Here is a 14951-nt window from a genome sequence, read left to right as displayed (position 1 = left end):
GTTTAGGTTCAGGGCCTTTGGCGGTTTGATTACTTATGTCTTTTCTTCTTGGCGTCCTTAGTCGGTTTCTTTGCCGCCTCTTTCCTTTCGGCATTGGTCGCATGTGTTTTGGCATCTGACTAAATGCCATGCACTGTTTCAGCCTCCTCAACATTGTTGTCATTGTCGCTCAACAGGGCGATATCCTTCGGTGGAACCTGCTTTCTCTGCATGGTGGTGTAGTGTTCCAGCCTCTGTCTTTGGCATACCCTAAGTGTCTTTGGCACAAAAGCGGTACAGCACTTGCAGTCCTCGTCTAGATGGTCCTTCGGGAAATAGAGACTACCGACCTCATGGGGGCCTCGTTGTAGAAATTTGAGATACCATACTGTCCATTCCCAAACTGGAGCAACTAGGATGACTTGGACCTGGTCTGCCCTGACCTGCTTGAGAACTCAGCGCAGGATTGGTATCAGCGAAAAGGCATACAGGAGTCCTGAATTTCACTCGAGGTGGAATGCAGCTCCAAGGTTCTACCCATTCTTGGAAAATACCTCCCGCCACCTCTGGATGCAGTCACCATTCGTGATCCCCAAGTCATCGACGGCTGAGTTCGTCCATCCTGGCATTCAAGGAGCCTGCCAGGTGCTGCACAGCCAGGAAAATGCCCTGGTACTTCAGCCAAGTCCAGAGGAGCAAAGCCTCCTAGCACAGTGTCCACGATCTTACCCCACCCTGTTAGTGGCAATACCACATGGTAGTGGTGTGAACACATACACCAGCCGTCTCTTGATGGATGGGAGGAAGGTTTTCAATACCAATCGAATTGCTCCCAGCTTCAGAAGGTTGATGTGAAAGTGCAATTCTGCAGAGACCAGAGTCCTCTGTCTTCACCTCTCTCAGGTTGCCGCCTCAACCCAGACGTGATGCATTGGTCGCCACTATCTGCTCTGGATGGGGAAGAGAGAGAGGTCTTCATGGACCCAATATCAGTCCGTTAGCCACCACTGCAGATCTTTTGCAGCCTCCTTCGAAATCTGGAGCAGGTCAGAAAATTGCCCTGGTGCTGCGCCCCCTGGGACTTCAGATCCCACAGATCCCGCAGCAGAGCCTACATATGCCATCTGGCCAGAATTGAGGCTGGAATTGGGATCTTAGTCCGAATATCCTGAACTTTCCGTTCTGGGGAATAGGTGCAAAACTGCAGTGTATCCATAAAGGCTCTGATGAAAGGCATTGTCTCAGAAGGAGTCAGGTGTGACTTTGGCACTGTTGCCGCAGAACGAAAGGAACTGAGGTCAGCACTTCAGGGTAGTGCTTCTGTGGGCACTGCAAATGTCACCCTCGGCACGGACGTTCCCAATGTGGAGTTTATCGACATCTACCAGTGTGCAGAGGTACTGCTCAAGATTTTCTGAATCCATTCTGAAGCTTTGAAAATAATCTACGGTGAGTAATCTGTGCTTAGAAGTCTCTATTACAAATTACATTACTACATGGTGAATGTGATTTTTCACACAAAAAGCCTGCAATGTTGCAGTCTGCAGGTTTAGAATATGCAAAAACATTTTGCACATCAGTCCACTTATTAGCTGATTGGAATTAACAAACGTTAAAAAAAAACATTCTAGAGGAAGGTTTTATCAACTTTGGGTAGGAGTTTGGCATCTGCATGCATAAAGTTGCTGGGGATTAAAGTTTTCAAATGATACCTTTTCTTTCTTACAACCATATTGTGCTCTTTCCTACAACTGAAAGCAATTTCCAAGAAATTAAGTGGGGCAGCAGGATGCCATATATTACGGGCACATAAAGAAAAAAGGCACAAGCTCCAGAGAGAGCCTCTTTGAGAAAACACTTTGAAACTTTAATTTTTTTTCGCATTTGGTCTGACATGTTAGCTCTTTTGTGTTAAATCTTTGACTATTGAGTTTTTTTCTTTAGCAAACGGTCTTTTATATTTCATGTCTATAACAAATCCTCACTTTTGTGCTTCACTGACTCACTGTTTTTCGCCCCCTTAACCCTGAAGCAGGCACTGGAGTGTGCCAGCCCTCATGATCTGTTTGTGTTGACTATAAAAGAAACAAGGAAATTCAAGTATAGAATAAAGCCATGATTACTGATGGAGAAGTGGTGCAGGAAACAATCTGTGACCTCAGAGGCCGCTTCAGTGCAACTCTCACCCTTTTCAGCACTTTGACCCTCAACATGAATTTGCTGGAGTAGTATCCCTAGCGACTATATGGATTCTACTTCAGGAAATTCAGAGTAGCCTAGTGTTCACACACCAGGAATTACTAAATGTAGGAACACCAGGCCTGCTTTAAGTGGGTGGGTTGCAACCAATAAAACCAAAGGAGTTCTAGTGTGGCAGTGAAGATACGATCCGTCCAGTCTCCAACTCACACCCTCTTTAAGCAGCCCAGGAACCTGCTCAACCCTCTCCCCCACTTCGCCACCAATCTCACCTCTCATCAGCAACCACACAGCACCCTGCTGTGGCCATCCACTGCCATTTATGGTTTAACTATTTTTATTATTTTCCAAATGCTTACACATACTCTCGCCTACAACTTACCAGCCGGCGTGAACCAACTGCAAAAATCAAAATACAAAATCAATGAGTAGCATATAAAAGTATATTTTAAGAAATCAACACCCAATTCCCCTCTGATGACTAATGCATATGTCCTCCTCTAGCTGTTAGGTTTTGACAGCACAAAATCGGTCTATGGTATTACATATCTCTCTATTCCTGCAAATGTGTTTTTGGGTACTGACAAGAGTCTTCTGGGATAGGTCTCAGTATACACAAGTACCTGGGACAGGTAAAGACTCGGAATTGCTGAGAGGGGATGTTTATATATGAGGCCCAAACAGATTCATATTGGCTGCAGCTCTGTTCTATGGAAAAGGAGATTTGTTCCTGTGCTAATGTGACCCACATCTTAAGAATCCACCTGTCCACGGTTGGTGCTATTGTCTTTTTTGTCATAGGTTAAGGATGGTCTGAATGGCTGACACCAAGACTACAGTAAGCTGCTGCCCAATCTGCATTTATGCGAATGTCCAAACACTAGTGAAAGGTCTAGAATTGCTACTGCTGGATCTTGTGGTATTTTTAGTTTAAAGGCTCAGTCCAGCTTTTCCAACATACTCTCCCACCACCTAAGTAACTTGGGACAATGCCAAAAATATGCAAAAGTGTTGGGTAGCTTCACAATCTCTCCAGCACTCATCTGACTTTGTTTTGTCCCATAGGGCTTTCTTGTCTGGTGTGCGGTACCAGTATGTTAGAACTTTATAATATGTTTCCCTCATCTTTACACCTGTAGATGCCATTTGCTCCTTATCATAAAGCCCATTGTATGGCTGAGATATCTTTGCCTAGCTCTTCCGTCTGCGTTGTTCAGGCATTTTTTCTGAAGATCTAGAATCCACAATATATTTATATTTATATTTATGTGATATGAGATGCCGATCATGTCGCCAGTCTTTTAGCCACTTTTCAAATTCAATAAATAGCCGGGACACATCTGATTTCATCAATGAGTGCAGCACCCAGTGACAGACCTAGAAATTTGCAAACCTCTCTGTTTCCAGTAGGAAGTACTGTCTCCTTAGGTCCTCACAGGGCTTGATTACACCCCCTTGGTATACAGATACTACTATGATGTATTGCTGGGATCTTCATTTCTGGAATCGGTTTGCCCCACTGCAGGCGTGAAGTCTGTACTGATACATAAAGGGACAAAAGGGGAATGGAAATGTGGTCTATCCTCTATGTACACAAACGCAATCCCATACTGAAAGAGTCACTAGTAACAGGGAAGAGTACAGTCCCAGACTTCTTTGGTGTTTATGTAACAATAGGACCTGCCACAGTGGTGCAGCTACTATAGAGTAGACGATGTAGCACCACTGTTTCGATACATCTATTTTTCCCAATCTACTATATACCTCAATTGAGCTGCTCTATAGGCTAAGAGGATAGGGGGACGGGGGCTGCAAGCCCTCCCTGGCTTCCAATTTTATGAAGTATATCTTATTGGCCACTCATGGAGCCATTCCCCTCCATGTGTAGTTATTTATTAAATCTTGTAGTTGTTTAAAGAAAGTTCTTGTAACTGGCAGGGGGATAGTCTGGAACAGGTATAACATTTTGGGCAATCCCATCTTTTTAATGGTGGCTAGCCTACCCAACTATGGAAAATAGTATAATCGCCAACTAGAGATAAGATGCTTAAGATCAGCCAAAATCCTCCAATAATGTAACTGCACTACCTGCATCGTAGACCAACATATCTGTATCCCCTAGTATGTAAGAGAGTCCATTTCCATTCTAGGTCTATAAGCTTCTGCAGGTGGTCTATTTGTAGTGGTGGCGGGTGTATTCAACAATACCAGAATAACACAGATTCAGCTTATATTTCTCTTCTCAGCATTTAACTCCCTCTGTCTCCGCACTTCGTCCATTAACATTTGCCATGGGATGCACTGTAAGGGCAAATAAAAGAGGCAAGAACGAGTAGCCCTGTCTCGTGCCTCTCTCAATATAGATAAGGCCAATCTAAATCAATTAACTCTTATATGTGCCCTAGGGGATCTGTAACTAGCCAATACCCACAGAAGAAAGCGAGTTCCTAAGCCTGTTTTCCTCACTACCTTAGTCATCCAGGTCCAGTTGATTTTGTAGAATGCCTTTTTGGCGCTGAGAGTGAGTAGAAGATTGTTAGCCCTCTTTCTCTGTGTGCGTTCTAAAATATGAACAATTTTCTTCATATTGTTGCTGCATTGTCATCCCGGGATGAATCCCGAATGATCTGGGTCTACTAAGCCTGGAAAGTATGAAGCCAATCTAGAAGCCAAGATTCCCGTAAACATCTTCACATCTCTTTGTAATACAGAAACTGGCATATAAGAGGCACATTTCATGAGATATTTTCCTGGCTTAGGTATTACTAAAATAGAGGCATCTCTCATAGTGCCCAATTGTGCCAAACTCATTACACATCCTGCAAAGCGTAGGAGTCAGAGTTGAGCCAAAAGTCTTATGAAAAAGGGCCAAGTAGCCATCTGGCTCCAGAGCATTTCCCAAGTTTCAAAGTTTTAATGGAGGCCATAACCTCTTCTCTGGTTATGGGTGACTCAAGGAGGTATCAATTGTATATTAGAGCTTAGGTATTAGACTATGGATAATACGGAGGCAACTTCCTTGGTATAAAGGGCCATATAAAGGCTCAAAATACTTTTGAGACTGCTCCATCTTCAGAGGCAAGCTCTCCTGTGGCTGTTGTAATTCTGTTTGAGGCCACTTTTGCCCTTAGTTGAAAGGCCAAAATGTACCTGCCATATTACTAGAAGAATACTTTTGTTTACAATGGAGTAAGGCGTATTCCACTTGATCTAAATCTAAGACTTTCACTAGAGAACATAGAACAGTCAGTGATTTTGTGTCCGTTTTAGCCGACGCAGTTCTCTGCTTGGTCTCTAGATGTCTGAGCTCAGTTTTCAACTCCTGTCTTGTATCAGAAATCCTTTTCTTCCAACCTGAAGCCTCAGAGATAAAAAGCCTAGGGAGCACATCTTGAGACTATCTCAAAGAGAGTTGGTCTTGTGTCCGGCGTGTCACTGTCAGCCATGGCCTTTTTAAGATCAACCCTAACCACTGGGCCCTGGAGAAGAAATCCTTTCAATAGCCATGTGCTGTCTCAGAATGGGAGCAGAAAACTGTTCAGTTGTAGTGTGTTAGGAGCGTGATCTAACATAGCTATATGGCCAATACAGACAGTTTGTATATGTGCTGTGAGGCTGGAGCTTAGAAGGAAATGGTTAAGATAGGCTTGTATATTGTGTGAGTGTGAGTAAAAGGTATAATCCACGGCACCCCATTGTTTTTCCCTGAGGCATCTACAAGGGCCACCTCATTCAGCCAGTTCTTGAAACCTTGACTGGCTGGAGCTGCGCCATCAAAGCATTGTTTAGAACAGTCTGCCAGGCTATCACTTACTAAATTGAGACACCCCCACCCCCCACAATGACAATTTCCCCCTCTGCATATCCGAGGATATCTGTAATGAGGCACTTGAAAAAACTCTACTGATGTGTGCTGGGGGCATATATAGTGACTACTGTGTAAGGGATATGAGCTATTTCAATTAATAGCCCCAACATGCACCCTGCTTTGTCAGGAATAACTATTTTGAATAGGTGAATAATTATTTTTATTGCGCCTGCAAAAGTCCCGCTGCATAGAATTGCCATCCCGGCTGTTTTTGGGTTGAGGAATAAGAAACAATTGTCATGGTAAATATCAGAAGTGAGACTAGGTCAATCTGCTCTAATAAGATGCGTTTCTTGCAAAAAGCATATGTCTGCCCGGCAATCTTTCAGGAGGTTGAGTATCGCTCTCAGTTTAGGTGGAGAGTTGAGGCCCGGGACATTCAGGCTCACTATTTTAACCATTTTGTCTCCTGTGTAGTCTTCCTGTTGCCGAGCTGTGATCTCACCCCAAAAAAATTGCAACTTTTGCCCCATCTTTCTCTCTCCACTGTCAACACGGCACCATTCTGTTTCCTTACAACCATATCGAGAAGTAAATTCTAGACTAGGGGGTTCCCATTTGGAATAGGAACTGGCTAAAGACAATAAATGCAATCGGTAACCATCTCCCCAGCCCCCCAGAGCACAATAACATCACCCTCCCATCCCATGTCACATCTTCAACTGTGTAAAATAAGTGACAGCATGTTTATTCACCTATCCTATCCTATTTTTCCCACCCTACTCCCATGGTCATTTTAAGTCCCAAGAGAGTGCCCATGGAATAACCCCCCTCCCCATACCCCTTCCAGGCAAAGCCACCTCACCAGCTCAAATCCCCCCACCCCTCAGGCCCTCACCCAGCCCCGCAGTCTGCCTGAATCTAGCATTCTTTAATCAACATTTGCTTCAGTTTCAGAATCTTAGTGACTAACTGGTTAGCTTGCTGTATCTCCTTCTTGAAAGGCGGGAATCCCTGCCAGTACCCTGTTAAATTGTACAACACTGTGGCCTTGCATTGGTATGCCACGGGCTGTTGGGTGCTTTTCTCTATGAGATTCTTCATTGGGAGGGCCTAATACTGACGCTTCCTCTTCAGGAGAACATAACCTGTGCTTGGAGTTGTCCCAAGTAAAGATCAATCGAAACAGATGCCCACATACATAAGATGCATCATGGTCTCGGAGAATGTTTGTGAATCATCAGAATTCTCTCTCTGCTGCTTTAGAGTTCAACGCTCCAAGTCTTGCAAGACCCATGGCTTGTGCCCTTCATACAGTACGTGGTCTAAGGAGCTTGGTTTTGTATATGATGAAGTAAGCCCAAAGGTCAGAATGTCTAAGCCTTCTGCTCCCCTAGGAAGTATGCATATATCATTTTGTCCACACCTGTTTTCAAGGTCCTCTTGTTTAAATTGAAAGTCTGCCATATGACCTTCTAGGTCGAGCACTTTTATTCCCAGATGGTGGATTTCTTTCGATCTAGCATCCATGTCATCGACCCTCACTCCTAGTTCAGTGACGTCCTTTTGGATCTCCTTAAGATATTCCTTGAGATCCATTCGAATTGTGCTGACCTTTGACGTAATTTCTGAGAGAAACCATTTAAGGAAATCCTGCAAGATGGCTGGCTGTGAGCTGCTATTTTCTACTCTTTCTGGTGATGATCTTGAGGAGTGAGTGGGTTTCATGCGTTTGGTGCTTTCAGCAGTTAACAGATCCCCAATAGAACAGTCTTTCTTCTGCCTGCGAGAATCCATGGCTGTGAGGGGGAAGGGTTTATCACAGCTGAGTGTCACCAGAATACAGTTAATGAGCACCCCTTGCTGGTTGGTTGAGAATCGCTTGAGGCAGAGAACCCCCACTGCAAAGCTTCTATGTTTTCACAATGCAAGGTGTGACTAGTGTATCCGGTGGTGCTGGTTAAGTGTGCAAGAAAAGGCACCTTCAGATGACATCGGATGACTGGCTCTGTTGTGCCCGCAAGGTTGGGTTTGCTACAGTACTCTATGCACAGTCCTGTCATCTACGTGGATCGCATAGGAAGAAAATGGCAGGATCATCACTCTTGTAATTATATTTCAAAATCAGGGGTGAGCAAAATCACCAAGGGCCTCCCATGCCAGCCCATAGCCTATCACAACCACCTACACCCCAGCATAGTTCCTCCACCATGACTTTTGCCTCAAGTCCTACTTTGGGTCATTAGTGATGAATGGCTTTGAAGTCTCTCTCCTCCGTATGGTCACCTGGTCTAGTGCAGCCCAAGAGGTCCATTCCTGTGCGTCTTGTCCCAGGTCTCTCTGCTGTCACCTCATCAACATGTGGAAGACAAGGGGTCTCTGTCCAGCAGCCTCTCCCACTGGCGCTATAATGTTTGCATCTAGGGGCTGCAAACCAGACCTCCCCTTGCTGGGCAGGCTGCCCCTAGTGGGGTACTGAAGTTGCTTAATTCCATAAAAGGTACAGGATCAAAGGTACCATAGAAGCCCAAAGGAGTTGTCTGATGATGGCTCTATGCTCGGGTTCCTGGTACGCATAGTCCTAATCTTCACTGCCACCGACCGAATTTAAAATGGTGGCCGAGAGGTTCCATAACTTCGCTCCACTAACCCAATCATTGCCAACTCACTACTGCTGTATACCAGGACACTAGGATTATACCCCGAGAAGCTATAGCTAGTGAGGGCTCCCTGGCTCCTCACTTGAGCTCCTGCAATAGCAGCTACGAATTTCTCTACTGCAGCTCAGAAACCAAAATTTCGGCAGCAGGACTCCATGCACTCACCTCCCCACTCCCGTCATCTTCATCTCTTGGCTACAGCGTACCATGGTACCCAGTGGGAGTTATAGGCATCAGTGTCCAGTGGGAATCTTCTTCCCCCTAGCTGCAGATCTTCGGAAATACATGCATAAAAGGACCTGGTAATTCCTGGACCAGCCAGTTATTCCCCATTCCACAGAGTTTAACTTATTATTGTTAACTTATCGAGAGATAGCGGTCAGTATCATTAACTGAGACCCGATATCTCAACATTAATATATAAGGCAGACATATTAAGGCCCTTCATGTTACCTCCTATCCCATCCCCTCTTCCAATGTATCACTGTTAGTTACTTTCTAATTGATAAATAATGCATCTATGGCAACAGCCTCAATTCAGGCGTGAGACTCCAGATTCTTGAAGCTAAAAATGACTTTGCAGGAAACTGCACTACCCAATCCTGGCGCTGCTTTTACAGCATAAAGCAGGGTCAGGATTGGATAGAGCCGCCTCTCTCAGCGCTCCTAAGAGCACTGGAGGCCAGCGCTTTCTCTAACCCAGCTGTCTTAGACAGCTAGGTTAGAGAACTTTAAAATGATCATGTCTGTCTGGCCGTCCCAAGATGGTCTGCCGAAGAGATATGCACATTTTAAAGCGCACAGCTCCCTGCTGCTGCCACTCGGCAGTGCTGGCCCCGCCCCGTCCAGACAGTTTAGGATGGGTTGCTAAAAAATAAGAAGGCAATAAATAAACTTTATCACCGTTTTATTTATCAGCTCTAGGGCTTGTGGGGCGACCACCTCCGCTCAAATGGAGGAGCGGGGCCCCTGTTTGCATGTATGATAATGCTCATACTCGGTCTATTACTTTGAATTTATAACCTCTGACTACTACTTTATATAGTCTCTTGCGTCAGCTTCTCAGTTACTTTATGGTTTTAGTTCTTCTCTTTATTTATTTTTTGTCCTCTTCTTCCTTTAGTGCATTTTGTCCAGGCTTCACTATTTTTATTATTAAACTTCGTATGAATTTTATTTTGCTCGCATGCTCCTTTTGAAAGTTTATTTATTCTATTCTATTCTTTACCTGGGTATGTATCTGTGTTAAAATGGTGAATTTAAATTTGCTGAACTATTAAATATCATTTGTGCAAGTAAAACCGCAATTCTCTTCTCGCTATACAAACATTTATAATGTATTTGTCACTTTTAGTCAGTTTTTAGAGGTTTGTATGCACAATACAAAAATACATTTAGATTAAACAAAAGAAATACTGCACGCGTTTTACTGAATTAGGGTGGGGGCGTGTTGGGGAAGGAGGGATGGAATCCGCCATTGAATGGTGCAAAGTCCAGTGGATTAAACAGACACTAGTGCAAACTAACCATTCACCAGTGAACGGTTGTGTGCGGTGCTCATTCTTTCTGCTTATATTTCAAGTGTTAATGTACTCAGCCATATCATCAAAATGTTTTCAGCTCAACTGAACTGAGTCTGATTAACTTCCTATGTACATGCCGGGCCATGCGTCCTCTCACAAACATGACTACCACATCCCCATGTGTCGGCAGGTGGCCCACTCACCCTCAGAGGAGATCATGTCTGGGTTACACTGATGGTAGCGCTGGGAGAAGTGGGCCAGGACTCGCTCTCTCTCCTGAGTCTCTCCCATGAGGGCAAGTTCTCGTAGAAATGTCCTACAAGGGAAGAAGAAAGCAGGTTATTTATCCTGAGAGGTTTGATTTTAACTATCACATACATTTAATCCTCACCACTCACTCGCATTCACCTCCCCTTTACTCATCCCATACCTCCTGCTACTGCTATGATACCCCCAAAAAACACTTTATAGACCCTTCCCTCTCCTATCCCTCCACTATCTTTTTCAATCCAACTAACAGACTCACATGTCTACCACTCAAATTAATTTCATATTTCCCTATACTAATTCCACATTAGTCCTATTTGGGTTTCGGAGTAGCGTATTACCTGCCGAAAAGCACTTCAACACCTCATATGGAGTAGGAAACGCTATATAAATGTAAATTCGTCCCTCTTCTATCCCTCCACTATCCTTTTTCAACCCAAATAAACTCACATGTCCACCGCTCAAATTAATTTCATATCTCCCTATACTAATTCACCTCTAATCCTCTTTGGGTTCCGGATTAGCGTGCTACCCGCCGAAAAGCACTATGACGCCTCGTCATGGTTAGTAAGCGATATATAAATACAGTTACAATACAATACAATCATATCCCCCTATATGAAAAACAAATCTGACCTACAAATTTTCGTCAAAAACGTGGTTGGCGTGGGCTGGGCATTCAGACCCCATACACAGTCTAAAGACCAGTCTTGATCATGTAACAGCCGCACAACTAAATAACTAGCATTACCTCACTTTCACCAGTAGACAGCACGCCTGCTGCTTGCTTCCAATCCAACGATCACTCACTGTTCATCACATTACCAGATACATCAAGTCTCCCTTACTGAGTGCGAGGCCATTGACTGTTGAACGCTCTCACTTATTAGGCATGAGTCGTACAGACTAGATAGAACACAATCTCACGCATTGGTTGCGATTACACACCCTGGAACACAATCTCACTTTCCCTGAGCGTCAGCCTTGAGAGAAAGGTCTCACTCCTTGACCTCCATGGAGTCTGGATGAACCATCTGAGAAGCATTATTTCCGCAGGTAACCCATTTTCACTTATTCCAAAACCCTAAACTCGAACTACTGTGGACTCTTGGGCGTGAGATCATAGTGTTATATTCGGTGATGAATTAGGAAGCTCAGCAGAGTGTACCAGCTGCCCGGCCAAGCTCAAAGGCTGCTTTTATCTTTTCCTGCTGATTTTTCAGCAGATGATATGCTTTGTGACCTCCCCCCGCTGTATAAAAATGCCGCTCCAAGTGTATTTCAAATTCATGATACCTATGCTGCTTGTACTGTACCAAGCTTTTGAGAGAAAATTTCAGGCAAAAGAAATAGACTGCATTGAAACATAGGTAAAGACAACGCGGTGGCAAATAGCTAAAAATACAGATATATGTCAGGCGTTCTTTGAAAGTCTCAAAGTACTGCAGGAATATGCCTGATTATCCCAAGCTCTTCAAATCTATTTACGGTTTCTCAACTAATCTTTGAGAAAAATCATTTTAGTGTACACTCCACGGAAAATACAATATAATTAAGATTAAAAAATTATTTAAAAACCTACGCAGTCGTTAATACATTTTAACAGTCGGGAATAAAACAGGGCAATTGCGTTCAACCATGTTTAGCTCAAGTTCGTAAAACTTACACATATAGTGCCAATATTGCCTAAGCATGACACTGTAACTAACCTTTAACAAAGTGGAGCACACCGAGGAAAAATATTACCCACAAGCAAGCAGATGTTGTGACTCAGCATTTTAAAGGGTGGTCGAGAACTTATTTTTGAATTCTGGGACCTAAACAATTAATGGTGACCTCTACGAAGATTACATTCAATTCCGTAGTCTCCTCTATTAATTACAGCGAATCACAGAATTAGGAGGAATAAAATGCAAGACGAATATAAGATTTGAGTGTTTAATTTTCCTGCTTGCTCATCATTCTAAATCATGTTATATCACAGTAGATTTAGGATTCATTCTCCCGCTCATAGCTTTTGCCCCTTCAGTAGGATGTAAGGGTCTACGGTATACTACCACACCCAAGTAACATCCGAGGTTTGGCAGTGGCACTGATGTGAAGGCCATAACCCCCGTTAAGCTTTACACTTTGACACAAATGCCGTTTCCTATTGCCTTTACTTTATGAAGAAGACAAAGATTTGGTGTGATGTGACTTTTTAAGAGACTATAATCACTGCAGAACGTAATTCTCGTCCAATCAGCAGTGAGAAATATAACTACTTTTAAGTTGCTATTTGAAATGAAACGAAAATTGGTTTTTATAAAGCGCATGTTTGCCTTGGCGTCTTAGCGCTTACTGCCATACATCCAGATAAAGAAAACTTATGGCCTTGTGGGGATACATGTAAATAGCCACGTTTTTAAACCCTTTCTAAACTGTAGTAGATCAATTTGCATTCTAAGATGCAACGGCATAGTGTTCCAAAATTTAGGAGCCAAGTGCCGAAAACTTCTACCACCCCACTTCAAAGTCCTTACTTTTGGCACCACAAGCAGGTGGGCTGACGCGGAACGTAGACTGCTCAGTGGGGTATACTGTTTGCAGTATTGACCTATCTGCGATGGTCCTAGCCTGTGCAAGCTCTTATGTAATATACACATTGATTTAAATTGAATCCTCGCGGATATGGGTAACCAATGTAATTTTTCGTGAGTAATTTGGCTAATTGAGCTAAATTTAGGTAGCTCTAGCAACAGCCGAGCTGCCGCGTTCTGCAGGATCTGAAGTTTTTGGATTACACTTTTTTTTGATCCAATATAGAGTGAGTTGCAATAGTCAATTTTTTACAGGATCAGTGCCGTTACAACCAACTTCCTTAAAGACATAGGAATAAAAGGAAGGATTTTCCTAAGGATTTTAATAATGAAAAAACAGGAAGAAGTGATACTGTTTACCTGGTTAGTTTGGGAGAGTTGGTCATCAATAAGAATTCCAAGGTTTTTTACCTTCTTTACTGGCTGAGGGCAGAGTCCTGCTGCTTCAGGCCACCAATTTGAGTTCCAGAGAGACATGTCTCCTCCAAACATAACTACCTCCGTCTTCCCTGTATTCAATTTTAGTCAGTTATTCTGCATCCATCAGATGATCTGATTCATGCATAGCTTAGAACGCTCGGCCACAGTCTCTGGATTTGTGGCTAAAGAGATGATAATTTGTGTGTCATCTGCATAGCAAATGGCCTTAAAGCCATGGGAGCGAATAAGTTTGGCCAGAGGGCAATAAGGTAGGTGAGAGTGCCGATCCCTGGGGCACTCCACACGGCAATACAAAATGAGGGGATGTATGCTCATCCAGTACCACAGCTTGCTTCCTATTTTCCAAATAGGAACGAAGAACATCTGCTGCTCTATCTTTTATACCTATATCCACCAAAAGCTGGAGGAGAATATTCACATTGCACTCTAAATGCCACTGAAGTGGATTGTCAGGGTGTTTTTCTCAGTGTGCATACATGGAGAAATTAATGTGTTGGAGTTGAACCTCTTGGGTAGTCGGTTATGTAACTTCATGGCAGGAACACAATAAACACAATAAACATTGTGCCTGCCTGTAAGCCATACTACTTTATGGAATCATAGCTTGGAGCTCTGGGTTCTTTAGTGTTAGGATGTAGAAGCACAATAGGTGTTCATATTCTTCTTGAAAAGTGGTAGAGCAGGGGTGGAATGGTGATCTTTCAGTGAGGAGTCAGAGAATTACACTGACCCAACATGGTGGTGTCTGAGTAGAAATCACTATGGTGGCAAACTGCAGGGACACTGCAGCTAATTCAATCCTTCAACCCCAAGTCAACTGAAAGCAAACTTCATCAGAACCACCAAACCACAAGTAATGATATTTACTGTAATACCTTGACGCCGAGATGATGGCAACAAATTCTGCCAATCTAAACCCGTCCAGTGAATGTAGGGGGGGAATGAGGGTACCAATAAGGTGGTCGAACTACTACAATGTCGGCAAGGTAAGTAAATGTGGAGCCAAGAATGGTAAATCTATACTTATATTGATGACAGAGTGGTAGTTGAAAAAGTGGTAGATTATGTGACATACAACCGTGCATATGTCTCTATTATGATATCATTAACACATCTCAAAGGAGATACCCAAGACCTCCTTCACTTGATGGATGGAGGTTTTTAGTTGATTTATGGAGCAAGCCCACGCCACGGGTTTCCTTGTCACTTCCATGTCAAAATGGCAATCAAAGCTACCATGATCAACGCCCGTGTCATTTCTTCGCCCAAGCTGGAAACCCACCTTAGCGCCTGGTCAAGGGAAAGCCCGGTGAACACAAAGAACTTCAAGTATTCCTCTGCCACCATCTTACTGAACTCGTTACTGAAAATGAAAGACAAATATATTTGTGTTAACCTAAATCTCAATAATCAAGAAACAAAAGCTGAAAAGAAAGGAAGCAAAAGGAAAACACTGTTTATTGACTTTATTTATGTTTTATAATGCCAAACAAAT

General features: G+C 43.4%; 1 protein-coding gene across 1 annotated transcript in view; it reads right to left on the bottom strand.

Moving 5' to 3' along the window:
* The window catches only part of PSD (pleckstrin and Sec7 domain containing), an 809922-nt gene that overhangs the window by 285427 nt on the left and 509544 nt on the right, over nucleotides 1-14951 (bottom strand). The window contains exons 7-8 of the mRNA XM_085603917.1: nucleotides 14739-14819; nucleotides 10373-10485 (exon numbers count right to left, since the gene is read on the bottom strand). Coding sequence (XP_085460043.1) covers nucleotides 10373-10485; nucleotides 14739-14819 — 194 coding nt within the window. The remainder of the gene's footprint in view (nucleotides 1-10372; nucleotides 10486-14738; nucleotides 14820-14951) is intronic.

The sequence above is a fragment of the Triturus cristatus genome, chromosome 1_2 (genome assembly GCF_964204655.1).
Source record: "Triturus cristatus chromosome 1_2, aTriCri1.1, whole genome shotgun sequence".
Lineage (NCBI taxonomy): Eukaryota > Metazoa > Chordata > Amphibia > Caudata > Salamandridae > Triturus > Triturus cristatus.
Note: the sequence above shows the minus strand (reverse complement) of the source record. Positions and strands in the feature narration are given on the sequence as shown.